General features: G+C 37.9%; 1 protein-coding gene across 3 annotated transcripts in view; it reads left to right on the plus strand.

The window, feature by feature from the left end:
* The window catches only part of LOC121438956 (TGF-beta-activated kinase 1 and MAP3K7-binding protein 3-like), a 70,519-nt gene extending 60,383 nt beyond the window's left edge, over positions 1-10,136 (plus strand). For all 3 annotated transcript variants that reach the window (XM_041639464.1, XM_041639462.1, XM_041639463.1), the window contains 2 exons: positions 5,997-6,098; positions 9,390-10,136. In XM_041639464.1, the coding sequence (XP_041495398.1) occupies positions 5,997-6,098; positions 9,390-9,538 (251 nt within the window). In that variant the 3' untranslated portion in view covers positions 9,539-10,136. The remainder of the gene's footprint in view (positions 1-5,996; positions 6,099-9,389) is intronic.
* Positions 10,137-21,694: the final 11,558 nt, after the last annotated feature.

Consider the following 21,694-nt stretch of genomic DNA (forward strand, 5'->3'; position numbering starts at 1 on the left):
ACAAATGAAATAGAGAAAAGCAAAAAAAAAATCAGTTGTAGAAGGAGCAGCGGGCTATGTTCCCGCCCAGCTCCCACACAAGTAGCTTTATACCTGAAATAACAACACACAAATTGTATTCATTTAAACACTGCTTGGCCCATTAGTTTTGGCCTCTTATTGGCTAATTCTCACATCTTGCTTTAACCCATATTTAGTAATCTGTGTAGCACCACGAGGTGGTGGCTTACTGGGAAAGATCTTAACCTGCATCCATCTCTGAGAGGAGAGCTATGGTGTCTGCCTCACTGCCTTCTTTCTCCCAGCATTCTGTTCTGTCTTCCCCGCCTACCTAATTTTCTGTCCTATCAAAGGGCCAAGGCAGTCTTTTTATTAACCAATGAAAGTAACACATAGATCCTCCTCCATCATTTCCCCTTTTTCTGTTTAAACAAAAAAGAAAGGCTTTAACATATTAAAATTACATATAAAAACAGTTATCAAGCAAGAATTATAGTTACAATATTTATATCTATTTTATCTTTTACCATAACAAAGGAAAACTATAACTATAACTAACCATTCTTCAACTCCATCAAAGACTCCAGAAGGATATAATATTTGTTACCTAATTAAACAAGAAAAAAGCAACTTTTAAAACTCTAGAAATGACAGAGACATCTCGCTGCCTGGACAGTCACCCAGAGTTCCTCTGTACCTTTGGGGCATCCATCTTCGGCCTACAGGCCCATAGTATCCAGCAGACTTTTCCATGAAGCAGGAAAATGCAAAGATAGTTCAGTCACTTTTTTCTGTGTCCTGCAGAATGTCTCGCAAACTCTTTCATGAGTCAGGAACCCTGAAAGACCATCTCACCTTTAGGCAAGTTTAGCAGTCCTCTTTCTATGCGTTCTTTGTGTCCAGTTTATGTAACAGTCCAGGCAAGAGCAGTTTCTTGCCCAAGTGGCCAACCAACTCCATAAGGAGCCTCTTCAATGCCCATCTTCCTCTTGAAGTAGATTGGTGCTGCCAGGAGCAGACGTGTCTCATTGTCATGAAAAGCCCTAAATTATTAAAACATTAAATGCCATATTCTGTAGTCTTTGAAAGATATGAAAAATGTCTATCTAACTGAAATATATCTCTATATATCCAGAAAATCTAACATGACTACAAGCTTGACTGTTATCGATGATCATCCATTAACAACCTGTGTTTCCTAATTATACATTACATTTTTAAATGAACTACATAATCATAATACCTTAATCAAGATCAGAAATACATATACGTATAACAAAATTGACCTTAAAATCCATACCAATGCAAATTATTCATATCTATATCATATCCCCCTTTAAAAGTAAAAGAACATTTATAAACAATATTTGGGAATATGGACACAGTTTTTTCTCTCCAAACTGCTTCCTGCTGATAATCAGGGCGCTGTTAATCAGATCTTTCATGGTATAACCTGTGTGCCAGGTTCATCTCAGTTGGCAGTTGAGTGAAGTTATTTTTTGAGGGTATTCACAGCAACCTTTCAGGAGAGCATGGTCTATTATACCATGGGATAAAAGCAATCCACAGGGTCTCATCCTCTGTGAAAACAAAAGAAGATCCTCTACAAAGCATCATATCCTTAGACCCAAATTCTGAAGTCATACCCTTATGATATCCATTCTGGTTTAGCTTGGTAGCCCATATAATGAAATGTCTCTCTGTACTTAGCTCCTTCACAGTCAAAAATTTTTTTTTTTTTCTTACATTCAGATTTTAATAAACTAGAATGACAGTCTTTAAAACAAGCATGCTAGCCTATAGTGAGTATAGTATATACAGTAATTTAAACACTTAGAGCTCTATATTATACTGTGAAAGCAAACAGCACAACACTCACCATACTCATCAGCCTCTGAGTATACGACCTCCAAACGGGAGAACACAAACAGTAAAATGCACCCATGGTTTAGATATATATATATATAGTCTATATATTATATATATCCATATAATATATATAATATATATTTATAAAATATACATACATTTTTAGACATCTTTCAAATAAAGAATCATTATCTCCAAAAGAAATTTATAGCAAGAATACTGAAGGAATGGAAGTTAGATAAACAAATAATTTCTCACAAAGTTCATTATCATAAATATTTGCCGGATTGTAAATATTCTGAGTCAGCTGTTTGGGGATAGTATGAAAATCAGCAGGTGGGTTAGGCTCCTGCCTTATTTTCATGTGCTGTGGATACGTCTCTGGGAGCTTCTAGGACCCTTCTCAAAATGCAGCTGCCACATGGAGCTCATTTGCTACTCAAACTATAGACAAATAAGTGATATAATGACCTTCAGTATTTTTCTATTGAACAAATTTATCAATTTTTGCCATTAAACAGATAATTAGTTATGCAAAGTATTTAGCTTTTGTAATCATTTAGTTGTAACTAAAAGGGGAAAATTGAGCTGTATCACTGATAATGAACTTTGTGAGAAATTATTTGTTTACACAGTCAAAAATTTTAAAGAAAAACATTGTACATAATCTAGACTCTCTGTGAATTTTCCATTTTTACATGGCTTATTTTTATTTCTTTTAATCTATAATTAACTGTATGCTATCTCTTTAAAGACTTTACCCTTTTTTAAAGCATTAATTTTATTCTCTATATTCTTTTTCTTCTCTCTCCCAAGCTTATGTACATTCATACAACACTGTGACCCATTCAGAGGTCTTTTACGTCTGAATCTGTCCTATTGTGAATCTGTAATTCTTTACTATCCAGGAGCACTTCTTAAAATGCTAAGCACTTTTTTTTTTATTTCTGTGGCTTTGTGGGAGCCTAGGCAGTTTGGATGCTAAGCACTTCTTAATAACTTAAGTTGCTCCAGTAGAGGTAATATGGTACCTCCTATTTCCTGCCCAGTCTAAACCTTAACTGCGCTGTTATCATGATAAGTACAATAGTTCCTGCCTGAGGTCAGCACAGTTCAGCCTGGTTGTAGAGCAGCAGGCTGCTCTGGATGTTGGCTCCACCTCTCTCCAATTTCAAAATGGAGGATGTACCATTTTCTACTAGCTCTGGGGCCGCCAGGTAGGAGCCACACTCAGCATTTTAAATCTGAGACTGAGTGTGTGGCAAAGAATCTCTTTTCATCCAAGTTACAGCCAAATCTGACAGGCAGAGCACTGCACAGCCTGGAAAACATCTCTCTGTATGGCAGCAGAAATCCACCATGCTCTCCCGCCTGACCAAGTCTGATTCTGCCCAGGCGGGGAGTGCAGGCATGGTCTCAGAGTACTTTCTTTCCAATCCCAAATGGGAACACAAACATCCAGTCCCATAAAAGCCATTGAAATGCTTTAACAGGGCAGGGAACCCTGATTGCTCTTTGGGCTGACGAGGGAGGGGGAATTGATTGGGGAAGGGGGAGGGAAATGGGAAGTGGTGGTTGGGAAGAGACAGAAATCTTTACAGGGAACCTTGATTGCTTTTCGGGATGAGGGGGGGACTTAATTGGGGGAGGGGGAGGGAAATGGGAGGCGGTGGCGGGGAAGAGACAAATCTTTAATAAATAAATAAATTAAAAAATTAATAAAATAAATAAATGAATAAATTTTTGAAAAAGCCCCAGGAAGCTGCGTTTTGAAATGACGCAACTTTTTTTTCTGCCGCTGTTGCTGAAACAGGAAATCTCTCTATGGCACAGGCACGTCAGGGTGTCAGGTGTACTAAGAAGATCCTCAGAACTGAACCTCTTTGGCACCCAGTTGTTAAGTACTTTGAAGGAAATTTGATGTTTGTTTTTGATGGTGGAATTTTATTACAAATGAAATAGAGAAAAAAATCAGTAAACTTCAAGGTAGACTGAGCTACAAAAAGAATAAATGCAAGATACCACAATTAGAAATATAAAAAGGGTTAGCCATTAAAAATGGTAATGAGAAAATGTGATTAATATCTTCAGTCCAATAAACTCTGCAACCTAGATAAACTATAAAAGTCCCAGTTTTCAAAATTAACAGGCGAAATAGAAAATGTTAATAATTATATACATATTAAGTAAAACTGGATCCATTGTTTAAAAATTTGCCGCACAAACATAATTTTAGAACCACAGTTTGCTAGTGAGTGAATTCTTTCAAACATTTAAAAGGGGTAAAAAAATGTTAAACACAATTTTTTAAAAGATAAGAAAAGGAAAGACTGCTTTCTTGTTGTTTGCTAAACCTTCAACATGAATTACACCCCAACCCTGTTAGCAACATTACATTCTCCAGAAAAGTAGTGTATTTGTTCAAATTGATAGACTTACCACCACATTCGATCCAAACTCGATATATCCTAGAGTTCATTGTTGGGTTTTGTCTTTTTTGTTGTTGTTTGTTTTCTGAGACAGGGTTTCTTTGTATAGCCCTGGCTATCCTGGAACTGGCTCTATAGATTTATAGAACCAGATCTATAGATCTAAAGTCCTCTCTATCCTTATTAATAAATTTCTATTTAAAAAATTTAGTTGAGATATGGTGTTGAGAGTATAAAATGTTACTATTATTTGCCAGATGATTTTAAGCCTTAAATCACAGATTTATGAAAAACTTTCAGTTTTTGAAATGGAGTCAGTTTTTTTTCTGTGAAGCACTGTTTTTTCCTTTTGAAGATGGTCTTATCATAAACTATATGCTAGCTATTAGGTTTATAGATGTGCAACGCCCCACCCAATATCATTTCTCTAAAGGTACTTCTAAAGTTAGTATAGGTTGGCTTGCAGTAGCATTCAATTAAAAGCAAAACACTAAACTGCTAATAATTAGATATATGTTGGCATTCTAAGTAGACTCTTTAAGATTACCTCTGTAATGATGGTGCTAGAGAATTAGGGGACAGAAGAAAAGGGCCAACAGAAACCTTTTTGGATTGGCATCTGCCGTTAAGTGACACAGGTCTTCAGATAACTCAGCAAATCTCCCTTTACCCTCATTGCAAAAAAATAATATAATAATAATAATGAGTAGCATGGGTGTCATAGGACCTGAGCCAGTGGCTTTCAGATCTAATCTGTATACTGCTCAGATACTGGCCTCTGCATTTTCCAGGATGTTTGTGTGAGTCAGTAAGATGAAGGCATGTGATGTTGTAAAAGGGCTTTCCAAATTGAACACAGCTCACTGTTTTCTTTGCAGCCTTAGGAAACATTTACTATTTTACTCTGCTAATAGAGTTCCAGCTTTTAGTACATAAGTACCATTCTTAGAATTCTGAAGCAGTACTGAGGGATTGCATATGGGATCAGGAGTGATTAGAAAATGCAAGGTCTTTCATTTGCTCTTAAAGCCAAATAATATATAGTGTGCTAGTTGTCGTTTTTAATGCAAGGGTTGCTTACTAATAACCTGTAAATTCATAACATAGAAGATGATCATTCTAACATAAAATTGAAATCCCTGAAATGAGTTGGGAACCCATGTTTGTCACTATATAGTATTACTTTGAGTTGCTTCCATTTTCCAAGAAGTAGTATTTTCTATGTATTCCAGTCTGGTCTTTGCCTCCTAAATGCTGGGATTACAAGAATGTACTACCACCACCATCGCCACTGTCATTTTTTTTGATCTTTTGAGACAGATTCCCATATAACTCAGGCATAGTTATGCCTTGTATGCATAGTTTGTTTTTATTCAGTACTTTTTTACTGAATGGTTTAATCAAAGGATCACTAAAGTATAATTTGCTTTTCATGTTTCCATTTAGTTGCTCTCACTGAGTCTTTAACTACATTGTTTCCATTATGACTTATTATTTGGGACCGGTGTCCTGCATAGCTCATAAAGAAGTGTTATATTTAGCATTTAACCTCAGACGCAATTGAAAGGTAATGTGAAGCAATAGGAAAGGAAAATCCCCTCAGCTGAATGGGAAGCAGGAGCAGTCATTATGAACCCATTTACTCTTGCTGAAGAATTATTTCCTTCCTGCTCAGTACCTTTGCTTTTTCTTATGCAGACTCCTCAGACCTCTGCACAATTGAGAGAAAAGCCCAAAGAATTAGTGTGACTTCCAAAGTACAGGCAGATGTCCATGAATCCCAAGCAGCAGCTGCAGATGGTTTGTACCCATGTCTCTGGAGTATGTTAACCTATAAAAATTATCATAACTACAACATGCCTTTAGTTTTATCTTCGAAAATTACAGTCCAAATGCATAATATTAAATGTTATAGTAGATCCCTGGTGTTTGCTAACAATGGTTTTAAAAGATACTTTTTATTAATTTATGCCTGCTTTATATGTACATCTCAATTTGTACTGGCCACAGTACACATGTTCAGTAGCCACATATGGACACCTTTTTGGACAGGCCAGGTCTCTAGCAATACTATATAGAAAGCAAGACAAAATCATTTTCAGATGAGTTGCAAGTTCTGGATGTGGTAAGATTCTCACACAAATGTCTAATGCTTCTTCAGCTTCATATGCTTTCATGCCATTGAAAGCTGGTCTCTAAAAAGAGTAGTATATGTTTGTATTGGAATACTTACATATTCCATAAGATGTATGCCAAATCACCTTTAATTTGCAAATGAAAAGGTAACGTCATAAGAAACAAGATGAATGAATGAAAGTACTTGTTGAGTTTTTTCCTTTATCATAAAGATATTTCAGAAAAAGAAGCTTTTTTAATTTATCATTGAAACACTTTCTATTTACTTTTTTTTGGTTTCTTGAAACAGGGTTTTTCAGTGTAACAGCTCTGGCTTTTCTGGGAGCTAGCTCATGTAGACCAGGCTGGCCTCAAACTCACAGAAATCCCCCTGCCTCTGCCTTCCGAGTGCTGGGATTAAAGGAGTGTGCCACCACTGCCTGACTTCTGTGTACTATTTTAATTGCATGCTTTTGAGCAATTTGTCTTCTTATTATAAATACTATACAAGCAATAATAAAATGTTTGTGAGGCCTTTCATTTTTATGAAAATAGACTATTATATAATTCAAAACCTACTTCAGCTCTTTATACAGTTTTTAGTGTATGTTGTACAAAATGCTTTCATTTGTGTCCTTTTATCATGTTCCCTGCTGTCCTCTTTTGTTGTAATAGGAGCTGCGGGCTGTGTTCCTGCCGCCCCAGCTCCTGGTCGCCTGGCTAGCTTATGCCCCGAAATAACAACACACAAACTGTATTCTTTTAAACACTGCTTGGCCCATTAGCTCTAGCCCTTACTGGCTAATTCTGATATCCCGATCAACCCATCTCTAATAAACTGTGTAGCACTGGTCTTACCAGGAAAGATTCAGCATGTCTGACCTGGCGGCTTGCTTCATCACGTGTGTCTGCCCAGGAGAAGGGATCATGGGCTCTGTTTCAGAGAGCAGAGCTGTCGAGTCTGAGCTCACTTCCTCTTCCTCCCAGCATTCTGTTCTGTTTACTCCACCCACCTATGTTCTAACCAATAAAATGCGCCAAAGCAGTTTCTTTATTAGCCAATGACCTTCCTCCATCACTCTTTAGTTCTCACTTGTGCATAAATTATTTTTTAATAAATATTTTCTACAAGGTAGTCTACAAACTGCTTTTAAATATGCCATAAAGGTGATTGATTGTTCATGTAAATCAAATTAAGCATTCTAGAATACTATTTCTATTTTAAATGAGTTGTATACTTTCTTAGCACTAAAAACAAATGTATTGGTCAGTTACCTCATAGTGATTCATGATTTCAGTGAAGTCAGCGTGACACTGAACAGGTAAAAGAGACTGACTTTACGAGGTTCAAGGAGGCCTTTTCTTTGTGTACATAGGTTTGAAAGCTGGTTTCAAAGGCTACGTTTAGGAATAGTATAAAAAGAATATAACAACTAAGGATTTAAGTTGTTAGCCTTTTTCACTCCATGACATTTGTGGTATTACAGTGTCACTTGTCCTAAGGGTAAAATTGGGAATTTTAGAGCCTGTCTATAAACAACTCTGTGGCAGTGACTTATTCATAGCTAAAGGTGGCACTGAAACATCCCCAAAAACTGTTTGTGGTCACAGGAATATGTTGAAGATCCCAGTGAATTTATTCTAACAAAAGATCACTTTTCTGACAAAAGCTTAGAGACTCCTCATAGGACAAAGTTTAGGGTTTAAACCTGTTTATTTGACCTCATGGAGTCACAGAAGATAGGTAATGTAATAAACTGGAAGTTACCTAGTTGGTTTTCAGTCAGAAATAGGCCTAGCCCAAAACAACTGCCAAAGCCTGACAAAGTCTCCATTTTCCGACCTTTCTAAATGGATATTAAGTATTACCACTTATTTAATTAATTAATTAATGGATATTAAGTATTACCACTTAATTAATAAGTATTGCCACTTAATAGGAATGGTTTCCAGTGTTCTCTGGGTGGGTTCTCTGAGCCTCCTTACCTTGCCATCAACTCCTAGGGCTAATCCATCAGCTCTGTGGCTTTCTATCAAGTAACCCTCCTTCTCAATAGGGATTCTTCCAACAAGGCAGAATTGCCAAATGAACTCTAGAAGCACAGCCCATTTGAGTCTAAGGACGGAGAAATTAAGACTTAAAAAGAATACAAGTTTCAAGTTTTTATGAAATCCTGAAAAATCAATCTAAATTTGATACATTAGATATTGCTACGTGTAGATACTTTTCAAAAAAAATATATGAATAACTTTTTGGCAAAGAGGAACAATTCTGAAAACAAAAGAATCATGTAGCCGGGTGGTGGTGATGCACACCTTTAATTCTGGCACTCAGAAGGCAGAGACAGACTGATCTCTGGGTTCCAGGGCAGGTCTCAAAAATCCAAAAAAAAACATCATGTCTATTGAATGAATTTTAGTTTTATAAATCGCTGTTAAGTCTTGTTCTCTTCACTATTCTGGGAACAACTGTGTTAGGAATTTTATTAGCTAGTGATGAAGCATTGGTATAAAACACATGTACATTCCTGGAACCAAGTGTCTCATGGGATAAAGTATCTATTTTGTCATCCATTTACTATTCTATGGCAGTACTTGCAGACAGGAAAGTCACAGAGAATACAGAATTTACTGAATATGCTGTCAAATGGTTCTCATGGTTTTTTCGTTCAGTTGGAACACAGCTTAATTAATGGGTAACAAACTAGAAAGGGTGTCTATTCTGGGCTTCTCCATATCCTTGTCTTAGATCACAAAAATGAGTGTTTAGAACAAAGTGGAACCTGTATCATCCAGCTTCTGTGCAGTTACGGTTTTCCAGTATTATGGTTACTAATTAGCGTATACACTGGGTAAGGTAGAAAGTTCTTCCCTTTGTTTCTGTGGTAGTTTGTCATTTCAGTTTTGGTCAGTTTGGGTAATGCTTGCGTAAACAATTTGATCTAGCTCCATTTCTCTTGGATCCCCTTTCCTCAGAACATATAAGTGGCTGCAAACAGAGTCCTCGGACGCAACCCCGAGATGAGGATTATGAAGGGGCTCCATGGAATTGTGACAGCTGTACCTTTCTCAACCACCCGGCCCTGAATCGCTGTGAGCAGTGTGAGATGCCGCGGTACACTTGAGTTGAGAAGAACTGAAACTTTGAGCACTTCACTGGAAGAGAAGCCTCAGGATGGTGTTCATCTGCCCAGCCTTTTCATTTCTTGGTTGCACAGGGGGAGGAGGAGGAATGACACTGTAGCTACTGGGCTCACAAAAAGGAAAACTGGGGAGGTCTTTCTTTTTTTTCCTTTCTTAACTCCTTAGAGAGTGAGAGGTAGAAGGAGATACTTGAAACTGGGAAAGGATTCAGTCCGGAAAGAATGTACACAGAGAAATTAAGGGCTTCTGTGGAATTGCAATTGTTAAAGTTCCTGCCAAATGGCTCTTTCTTTCTAAAGGTGAACTTTGAATTATGGTAGGACATGTTACAGTTTATGCAGACAAACTGTGAATTCCAGAGCAGACTTACTTGGTCACAGCTCTCTGGAAACCAAGGCTCCCTGTGCCTCTTCCTGCTGCTTCCTGTGAAGAGATGGACAGGAAAAAGCACCTGGGATATGCTTTATTTTCTTTTGCAAAATAATGACTTTATTTGTAATTGCTGCTTTTTTCAGGGGTAATTTCAAACACACATTCATACACAAACAGGATACTTCAAAATGTGATTTGTAGTAGTCAGGAATTAGGCATATCTTGCCCTTTGTGAGGACGTACAATCAGAGGTAGTAAAATCTCTTTTGCTTGAACAATGGGTCATCAAGCTGCATCGACACTGGTAACTAAGACATACTTGTGCCACGTGAGTTACTGTATTCTTTTCTTAGGTTATTGGTTTTAAAAGTAATGAAGTATGGTTTTAGAAAATGATATTCTCAAAAAACCATGCTTTGCCAGTAGCACGGTGAATGTATGCCAAATGCAAGTCCATTCCAAAACCATTTGGAAATCCTGAGCTCAGCTGTGGTTCCTAAATGCTTGCAGTATATAGGGTCTCCCACTTCTAGTTTGTGATGAATACATGATGTTTACAGCGCAAACATACTTTGTACCTTAGTCTAATTTAGCTGAAAAATCACTATGAGCTATTTATTTGCACATGTGTTAACCAGCCAGTGAGAGAAAAAATTGAAGTTGGACAACATCATAAAAGTTGCATTATTTGTGTCATAAGGGAAGGCTACTCACAAAATATGATTAGGCTGGGGCTGCAGCTAAGTGGATGTGCACTAGCCTAGCAAACACAAGGTGCTCTAGGTTTGAAAAGAAAAAGAAAAGATACTATCAAAGAATGCTGTATACAGGGGGCTTTGACCATTTTTTTTAAAAGCTGAACGGCTAGATCATACTGAATTCTGATAGTTCGTGGAATACTAAAGCACTACTTAGGAGACAGAATGCAGATGTGGATACACTGAAGAAGATAATAAGTAAGGCCACTTGCCGTGATGTATCATGAGAAAATTAATAATATTATATTTAAATAAGTTCTCTGCCTTAAATTTCCTTCTTGGCTCAGAATTGAATTTTAGAATCTCCCCATTTTGGTGAACATAGACAGCAATAAAGTTGGTAGTTCTCCGTCCTGAAGAATTTTACCTGAGGAAATACCAGGTCCGCCACCCCCTCCTGTATACAGTCACTTTGTACTGTCACTAATTTAGCATTAGTCTCTGGCAGACCTGGAAAAATAAGCTGCACTCAACAGCGTAATGAAACCAAAGGCATAACTCATTGTAGTTTTCTATTAGAACCATAATTTTACACACTGCATATAGCCTTTATATGTGGAGAATGCCCCAAAATACATCCATTTGTCTCACAAAGAGCATGATTATATAATTACTAGTAAATATCTCTCATGCAACTGTGGCAAACTGTGAAAATAATAATGGTGGAAAAGCAGACAGGCTCAAAATCATGGACTAGGAAAGGGTGAAAGGGCTTGTAACATGGGTCTCTTGTCAATCCCCAATACCAGTCTAGCAGTCCTACTGTTCTTTAAGGTGCCCTTGCCGTTGTATGGTTTCTTGTCTCCCTTAGTGATGGACAACTCCACTTGCTGTTACCACAAAAGTTAAGGGGAACATATATACTACTTGGTCTTCTTCCTAAAAGATGTACAAGTATTCATAGTGAGATGCTGAAATACCAACAGTTAATGTGGCACTTGTTAGTTGAAAATGAAAGTAGCATGTGTGAAAAGTCTGATGCTTTATTAAAACCATGTAGATGATATTTAAACTATTGCATGAAAATACACCAAGGCCATTAAGCTGTTAACATACAGTAGTAGATGCATGGTTTCAGTCCTTTGATGATATATCTAGTCAATCATTTCTTTCACCTGATAGAAAAACAAATGAATCAACATTTGATTTGCTTGGTGTAGAAGGTGGGTATGAGACGTCAGAAGGACTTTAAGGAAGTTTGGTACATGTTTTAGTTGTTCGCAAGATTCATATGTCCACATAGACTGCATTCAGTACCTAAAACTGAACAAAATAACGACACTGATTATTTTGAAACATTTAATTGTGTTCCATGTATGGACTGTTCCTTACCTATGACCAGATTGATTAAGAATTCATTAAACCTTCCAGGTGCTTTTTTTTTTCCAGAATGTTCTCCTGGTCAGATTGGTATGCGTAAGTGGGTGGAATATAGTGGTAAGGTAGAACTTGGGGTGGTACCTGGCTGCTGGAGTGTCCATGCCCTTTGGATCAGTTGTTGCACTCCTGTTTCTTGTACGAGGCTCGCTTTCGTAAAATACTAGTTTAATGTATCTGGTAACACAACCCTGACTCTACATTTTACATTATTTCACTGGTTTTGTAAACTGGGTTTTTAGAAAGTACGTTTGCCATTGTGTTAAAAGAATATTGCCCCCGTAAATTTTGGAGTTCTTCAGGTTTAAAGTGAAAATAGAAGAGCCAGAAACCTCTAAGCATTGTGAAATGTTTTGGATTGATACTGATCTAGTTTGGAAGAAAGCAGAGGCAAGGGATATTAAAGAAACAAAAGAAATGTGTTGTATAAATATGTAGTTTTAGAGCAGATTAATAATGGTGGAGGAAAGTGTTGCTAACTTGTTTATTTCCCAGGAAGAAATGGGAAGTGTGATATGCAGTTTAATTTTTAAGGAGCTGGTCTCAATTTTAGTACTTTCTAATTATAAAAGAAATCAATGTTTCCTTAAAATTTTGTCATTGGTTTGTCACACTTATCTAAGGATTTATATCCAACTCTCTGTGACAACTCAGTTTTATATAGTCTTTTAAAAAAGAGTAATGTTTATGTATTTCTGACAGTATGAAGAGAAAGAATATGAGGCATAGAAGAACTGTCTTAGAAATATCAGTGATGTATCCTGAAATGTGAAGATGTCCCTTAAAGATTACAAATTGAATTCTTTTAATATTGTACCATTGTTAGACCTTGAATGAATCCATGTTGCAGTGTGTGTCTGTGTATCTCTAGAGAAAAGGAAGTGACAATTGAAATGTTTCTTTTCAAACTCAGAGTCGAGCGCTGTCTGTGTTGCACCACTACTGTATCTTTTTTGAAAGAATTAACAGTATTTCCCTCTTGTGAAAGTTAATTCTGATGATGTTTTACATTCACCAGATTTGTTTCTCTATTATTTGCATCCCCAAATATTTAATTCAAGTAGAATTGTGCATGGCTTGAGCATTCAGAGATAACAGGATGAGTCAATTTTAGTTTGTAAAGCCATGAACAGTTTGCTTTGAGACTGAATAATAGTTCTGAGTTCTTATGTATAACAACATTCATTGTCCATGTTTCCCTACTGTAAAAGAATTGATCATTTTCTTCATTAAAGTAGCAAGAAGTTAATTAAATCTTGTACATACCATGTCTCTTAGATTTCTGAGTATGCTGTGAAGGACATTATTTTGAGAACAATTTGTACAAAGGCATATTAAAAGGCTATGCATGCATCGTACCTCCAAGCAGTACATCTTCAGAAAGTCAAAGATTCCTGCAAAATAAACTAATAAACTAAAAACAAGCTCTACATTCTGCATCTTTTCTGTGAACTAGTTATGATTCTAAACACTCGTGTTTCTGCATTGCAGAGCTAATTGGCACATTTCCCATATTTTAGGGCATGTAGTCACATTAGGCTTGCGGTGAGTATCATTAGGAACCCATTAACTCTGACTTGAATGTTTGGTCAAAGCACGGATAAATAGGTTTTATAGAAAGTTTGGGAAATGTTAGAAACTCAAATGCTTCATTCCATTCAACATTATTTACAGAAGAATGAGTAGTTTGCTTTTTTAAAGTATCATTTATAACTAGATTTTTAAAGATAAAAGAATCTGCTGAATTTTTCCACCTGCAGAGAAATTGCCACAGCTGGATTATAACCTTTCCTTTAGGAATTTCTGCATGTCGTAAGAAATTTGTAAACATAAACAGTTCTCTGATACCCCACGTACTCATTGGTCACCTGCCAAAATTATATATAAGCAGTATTCATCTTTGTCATTACTCTTGGATTATTTTGAAAATTTTCAGTATCAGTATTTGTAAATACACTTAAGCACATTGTGCTCGCGGCATCTTAAATACTGAATATTCTATGTTGAGTTCCCCTAATAGGCAGCAGACTTAAAAGTAAGCTTTCCTAAATTAAAATATAAACAGAACACTTGAAATACATAGCTCATATCTTTTTACACACATAAATGAATTTGCATGTTCTTGCTCTCCTGTTGGAAGCCATTTATTAAGAATGTGTTCCTAAGGACACTCCCACTTAGTTAGGCTATACGAAATCCTACAGGTTATGAATAGGGAGAACATGGTATGCCATCCCTAAAGAGGCTAAGGCAAGAGGATTGTGAGTTCAAGGCAGCTTGGGCTAGAATAGTGAAACGCACTCCCAGGGAAGTGTGTTAATACTTTCTTCCATCTTCAAGATTTTAGGCTGTCTTTTAAATGATTTATTCTGAAAGAGTTATTTCAAGTATTTGTTAACTGCACTGATAATTTTCTGTGGTGCTCATTCATGTTAACATTTGTGAGAAGTGTGTTACCCATATTGTGATTTGTCTTCAACTACTGCCCAGGACCTAGGGATGTAGCTCAATAGTTGGACACACATACCATCATCACCACACCATCACCAAAAAGAAAATGAGATTCTGACCAGCTTAATTTCCATACAGAAGGCTATGGGATAGATAGTCAGGGGGAGGGTCAGTTTTTGTGTTGGGGGCTATACAGAGTTTGTTTCCCAACTGCAGTTCCCCTCTACAAAAACTCCACTAGACTCCCCTGTTCATGTGGCATTGTCCAGGTAATGTTTTGCGGTGAATATTTCAAAGATAGTATATCTAATAAACTGGTTATGGAGAATCATGCCTCATTTAGGGAGACTGAAGCAGGATGATCACTATGAGTTTAAGACCTCAAATCTTGAACATGCTAAAGAGGCATTCCATTGCTGAGCTACAAACCCAACCTGTGAATAAAAGTTCTGCATGTTTCAGAGTCTCAGAATCTCACTGTGTCTCTTGTCCTGCCTTCTGAACATTGGTAGGTAAATAACATATTTCAACAGGTGTGATGAAGCCTAATTTGTAGACCTGACTTGTGATTTGGGAACGGAGTGTGCTACTTGCCACCTTCTGTAAGTTAGTATATCCTTTTAACTTTGTTGTGCATTTCTCTCTGGTTTCTAGGCAGTTTTCAGGTAATGTTATCCCCTTGGCAGGGAGAAAGTGTCTTCTGAATGTGACAGGACTGCCACCCTGAACTCAGCAGCTGCGGCTGCCTGTACAAGATCAGTACAGTCAGCATCCCAGTGCGGAGTGGGGAGGGACTCATAAGCTCCCACCCTTAGCTGACCAGTTATTGGGGCTCAATGGTAGGGGGAGTGAGAGTAAATTTTCTTTTAAGTATATGGTCTCTATAAGTTAACCATCCTCCAACCGTGTATATATGGACCGCATAAATGGGGTGGGGGGGTGGGGGGAGAGAGAAAGCGTGGCATGAAGCTGGGAAAGGGGGAGATGGATGTGAAAGGACAGGAATACAGGCAAATGTGAAGCGTGTATATGATGACAATACTGAAAAGCAGCTTCACTATCCTTCCCCCTCCTCAGCACCAACACACATGATGTTGAATACCTGCATAAAATCTAAGAACTAATGGAATGTATGCTTTGTTCTTGTCTCCCTCCTGGTTGCTCTTGTGCTCCCTCCTCTCCCTGTCTTCCCATCTCCACCTCTCCTCTCTTCCCTCCCATCTCTTTTGTCAATCCGCTCCTCTTCCTCCCCACCCACTACTCAACTACCGGTGGGTCTGGAGCCAACACAGATGGCGAGACTGTCATTTAATAAAAAAGAATATGACATTTAAAAATTAAGTTTCAAGTACAGGGATTTGAAAGACATTGGGTAGGTGAAGAACCTGAGCTTAGGCTTCCTAAGCTTCCTGACAAACCTGTCTTTTACATTGGATATGGTTCAGAACGACCTGGATGAATTTCCTTTCTAAAAACTTTATAGAATTAATAAATGATATTGCATCGTTTTCTATATTTTAACATGTGAATGATATTCTTCATGATGTTTATGCAACTCATTTTTCCCATCAAATCAAGATTTTAATTAGGAAGTTTATACATACAGATATACTTACTCTAGTTTTTCAAATTGCCATATAGGATTCAATTATGTGACTATCAGAAACTTTCCATTCCCTTGTCTCAGTTTTCTAATAAAAACAGTAGTATGTAAAAGAAAACCAAAAAACCTAAAATATATTTATGAAATTCTCAAAAAATTTAATGAAAATATTTTAAGAAAAGAGCTGATGGTTGGCCATGTTATCTCAACTTGTTATCTCAGCACTCAGGAAAGGATCTTAAGTTTGTAACCAGGCTTGTCTACAGACCAAAAAACCTTGCAACAAAGCACAACTCAAATGGCTGTCCATATTGGTATGCAGGCATGGTGTGGTTAATACATGTCTCTATCATATTAATTATATATATATATATATATATATATATATATATATATTAAGCTGGGCATGGAAGATCATGAAGATCATGCTTATAATGCCATCACTCAGGAGGCTGAGGCAGAACCAAGATTTTAAGGTCAGCCTATGCATATCAAGAACCTGTCTCTGAAAAAAAAAAAGCTTTCCTAACATCCTAACATTTATAGCCATTTCTAAGTGCCGTCCCCAGCTTGTTTTTTAAAAATCAGTAGTAGTAGCATGGTAGTAGTATTGTAGTCTGATGGGATTGTGGATGATTCAGGAAATAAATACTCAAGATATTGGGGAAGAGGAGCAAACAGCACACTGCTTTATACTCTATCTGACAGCAAATCAAAGGAGTATCCACAGCAAAAAAGATGGATTTCAAGATGATGATTTCACTTTTTCTCCCCAAACTCCCTAATAGAATAAAAACATTTTTATGGTTGGAAATAGGGAAGAGTACCTTCAGGGGATGAGAAATGGCAGGAGACAGATGGGGCTATATTGAGGACGTTAGCTGCCTGTGTCAGATAGGGCTCATGAACAAGCCAACGCTGAGCAGCGAGCCAATGAAATTGGACAAGAAGTAGATTGCAGCGTTTGTTTTCTGGCTCCTCTGGCACCAGCGCTCACAAAAGAAGGGGGGAAAACTTGGTTCTCAACTCGCTGAGGGTCATAAGGCACCAGGTAATTGTAAACTTCCACCATAAACGTCGAAAACACGCGTGGCTGGTTGAGTATTCCAGGGAGGGTTGTTTTAACTAATAAATTGTAAAAACGCTCCCTATCTTTGTGGCTTATTGAGAGACGGGAAAAAAAAAAAAAGAACCACTTGGTGCTTAGCAAAACAGTGAATTTCCCAAGCTTTCTAATATTTGATACCAAATAATTTGCAACCAAAAAACAGAACTATCGAAAAAGGGTAACACTATTTTCAGTTTTGTTAGAATGTAAAGGTTCCAACCACTGTGAGCCACGTGGCATTTGTAATATTCTTTTCTTCGATGAGACCGTCTCGTGCAGACCACACTGTCCTCAAACTTACTATGGAACCGAAGATGGCCTTGAACACTTCGGCCTCTTCCTTTAGACTCCGATGCTGACACTACAGCTGCTCACCTCACTCCACTTGTGCAGTCCCGGGTGTGGACCCCAGCTCTTCTTTCATGCTAGGTAAGCTCTCTTCCACTGAACTGCACTCTTAGCATTTGGAGAGACTGGTGAAGTTAGCAAATGGGGGTGGGGTGGGGGAAAACAAAAAGTTTATAGAATAAAACTTTCTATAAAGATCATAATTCCAAACAACTTGAATCGGTATTGTGTTTCTCAAAAAAGGAAAAGCCAGATCAGGAAAGGCTACATTCAAATCAAAATAAAAGTGATTTTTTTTTTCTAACTTGTACAATGCAAGTACAAAAGAAGCGAACCAAGGAAGAAACCAGAGGGAATGGATAAAGAGATGAAGAGCCGACATATGAAAAACAAAATTGTAGGATGGGGGAGATTGCTCAGTGGGTAAAAGTGGGGCCATAGTTTGGATGCCCAGCTACTATGTAAGAAGCCTTGTATGGCAGTACGCAACTATAACCCCATCTCTAGCAGACAGAAACAGGCAAATACCAGGAGACTTACTAGCCAAACAGACTAACTGAAATGGTTACCAGGCACTATGAGAGACACTGCCTCAAAAGCTAAGCGGGAGAGCAATTAGGAAGGTATCCTGACTTCAACCTCTGTCCTCCATGGGTATCCATGTGCAACATAAACACACACACACATAAACATACATAGAAGCATGGGCCTACACACATGACATGTAGTCAATTCTATTACAGGAAATTAATAAGGAGTACCAGAGGGAACAAAGCAACATACAATAGAGAAACTCAAATATACACCCATCCTCAAATAAGGACTCAGTCAATGAAAGAATGCATATACGACAGTGGTCTAATAAAATAATGGAGTAGCTGAAAAATTGCTATTGTTTTATGATGTCATAGGCATTATCATAGCACAATACATTTTTCACATGTTTGTGGTGACAGTAAATGTAAAAAAATCTGTGGGACTGCTCCTAGAAAATGTTTAATGCATGGAGTTACTTACAGTTCAGACTTAATAAAGCCCTGTGATACTGATCGACTATTTACTAAGCTATATTTTGAATCATTATTTTTGAAAGTTCTCCAACTTACAAAAATGTGTTGAAAGTAGCATTCTGTATTACTCCCTCTGTGTCTTCATTCATAATATTTAATGCATTTCTTGATTGCCTCAGACTTTGGGCTTGTATTCTTTATCCCACTTACAATAATGAAATTTTCAAAACATTTCTTAGACTATATCCCCTTCTGTAAGAGATGCATGACTATCTAAGAAAACTGGGGGCATGAAGGCTGAATAAACATTTTCCACAGCCGGGCGGTGGTGGCGCACGCCTTTAATCCCAGCACTCGGGAGGCAGAGGCAGGCGGATCTCTGTGAGTTCGAGGCCAGCCTGGTCTACAAGAGCGAGTTCCAGGACAGGCACCAAAGCTACAGAGAAACCCTGTCTCAAAAAACCAAAAAAAAAAAAACATTTTCCACAATCCTAGGTAACAAAAGTGACACCAGAACTCTTCCTAACTTGTAAAATACTCAAACCCACCCCTCAGATTTTGACATTAAAAATAGGATAAATTGTGAATATCATGAACATTTTTGGTTAATCATCATGCTTTGTATTTCATAACTATTTTAAGTTTTTCTTCTGATTATAATATTATCATTTCCCGCTTCTATTTCCTGTATTGAAATTCTCCTGTATTATCCTCCTTGTTCTCTCAAACTCATGGCCTTTTTCTCATTGCTTCTTGTTACATACATATGTCTATTTATGTGAGTGTGTACATGTGTATATACATACTCAGTCTGTATAATGTTGCTTGTATGTATGCTTTCAGGGAGCAATTATTTTTAAAATTTCCATTGATTACCCAAAGCAATAAAGAACAACTCAGTTTCTGAAACAGAATTATATAAGCCCCACTTTTTTATTGTAAGGCATCAAATGTAAAAGCTACTAAAAGTAAATAAAACTACCCCCCCCCCAAAACCTGCAGAGCTCTTAAGAATACTTGATTCAAACACAGAGTAAAAGAAAAAAAAATATTTCACTCAGGCAACTCTACAAAGAAGATTTTATAACAAAGACATCATTGCAAACAACAAAGAGAATTTTCTACTGTCAGAAAACAGCGTAACAAGAGCACCATGTCACAGAGTTAGCTCAGAGAGTTCAACTGCATTATTTCTATATACAAAAGCACTCGGGAGGCAGAGGCAGGCGGATCTCTGTGAGTTCGAGGCCAGCCTGGACTACAAGAGCTAGTTCCAGGACAGGAACCAAAAAGCTACGGAGAAACCCTGTCTCGAAAATCAAAAAAAAATAAAATAAAATAAAATAAAAAGAAAAGCCTAGTGAAGGAGACAGAAAGCGAAGACATTTCCGATACCCTTTGCCCAACTCCAAGCTGTATCATGTACTGAGAGATGTCTCCTGTTTGGAGGAGGAGCACGGATTAAGTCCATCCCTCAGGCAGGAAAACCATTACCAGACCTTCTGTGTGAAACTGCATCCAAAACCATCCACTGGGTTCTGGGATCCTCTGGATTGTCCTTACATAGTCAAGGGCCTTTTACCATCCACCCTCTCCTCAAGATCAGGCAGTAGAACAGGGAATAAGAATCTTCTACCAAATAAGGCAGAACAGTGACCTCAGGAATTTGCCTTAGAGCCGAGAGACAGGTCTTCTGCAGTGAGTCCCAGCAACAGGCTAAGCCCAAACATAGGTTCATGAGACCTGTATGTGGACCAGGCAGAAATATGTAATTGTAGCAGAATGGTCTCTTGTTTTAGCAGGCATCACTGCCAGAGCCATTACTTGAACAATCATTTGGAGTGCCACAGATGACAAGGGTGGCAACAATGCACTATGTAGAAGCCTGGGATTGTTACCAGCAAGATGAGGCCTGAGCATAGGCCAAGGGCTACAGATGGGGTATCTGGGCCTGTCCTGGACTGAGGTGTAGGCCGACAGAGATGGACTAGCCACGTTAGGTACTCCTTCTAGCCCTTCTGACTGCAGATTTGGAATTAATCCTCGACTTGCTGCTTCCTCTAGTGCTGCAACAGTAACACAAAGACAGCTGATAGGAGAGGAACTTGGTCGTAGGGCGCCATCTAGTGCTGAAAAGGAAATGTCTCTCTACTCAGAAAATGAGCTGAAGGCTTGGATTTTCTAGGACAGAAAAAAAAAAGCCTTGTTACAAACACTAGAATAAATAATGATTTGTTCTTTGTGCAGATGATAGTGCATGTCAATAATCAGTAAGCTTTCAGAAACTCAGTGTCAATTATGTACAAAATAAGGCACCAGAAGCTGATCATATAATGACCAATATCTGCAAAATCCAAATAGCTCTTTAAAGAAACTCAATGGAAGGGGGAGGGAGGGAATTTGCCATGGTGGCCCATTTTTTATTAAAATATAATTACATCATTTTCTTTCCTCTCTCAAACTCTCCCATATCCCTTCCCTCCAACTCTTTCTACACACCCCTTACTCCTTCTGGTCTCTCCTTTACTAGTAGTACACACACACACACACACACACACACATACACACACAAACACACACACACACGCTTATGTAGAAATACTAGTGTGATAAATGAACATAGTGTTGAACTGACATATAACAACTACTAGCTAAACCATTGGGTCTAACACATTTCTTAACCCTCATCAGAGAAACTTCTATTTGCAGAGGGTGGTGACTAACACCAGATTAACCAGAGATTCACAACTGGCCAAGGTACATAGAATAAGAGTACAGAACGTGCAGCCTGAAATGCAAGGTCTGTTTTGCATACTTTCCTTTAAAGCCTCAGGGATCATTGTGGAAGGGGGTTTGCAGAGAAACTGTAAGTGGTGAATGACTACAAGAGGCAGTGTTAGAACTCACAGTGACAGCATACACAAGATCCGATCAAGGGTAAGCAAGACAAAATTCCAGCATGGACAGGGGAGGTAAGCCTGAAGTTCCACCCCTAGCTGAGGAAGTATTGTCAACTTATAGATGCAGAGAGAGGGGGAGTCCATCTTCTCTGAGAAAGTACCCCCTTGATTGAACTTACTCTCCAGTTGAAGGTTACTTAAATGAGAATA

This window comes from Microtus oregoni, unplaced genomic scaffold (assembly GCF_018167655.1).
Source record: "Microtus oregoni isolate MIOR12 unplaced genomic scaffold, Mior012 000059F_ref0000304, whole genome shotgun sequence".
NCBI classification, from domain to species: Eukaryota; Metazoa; Chordata; class Mammalia; order Rodentia; family Cricetidae; genus Microtus; species Microtus oregoni.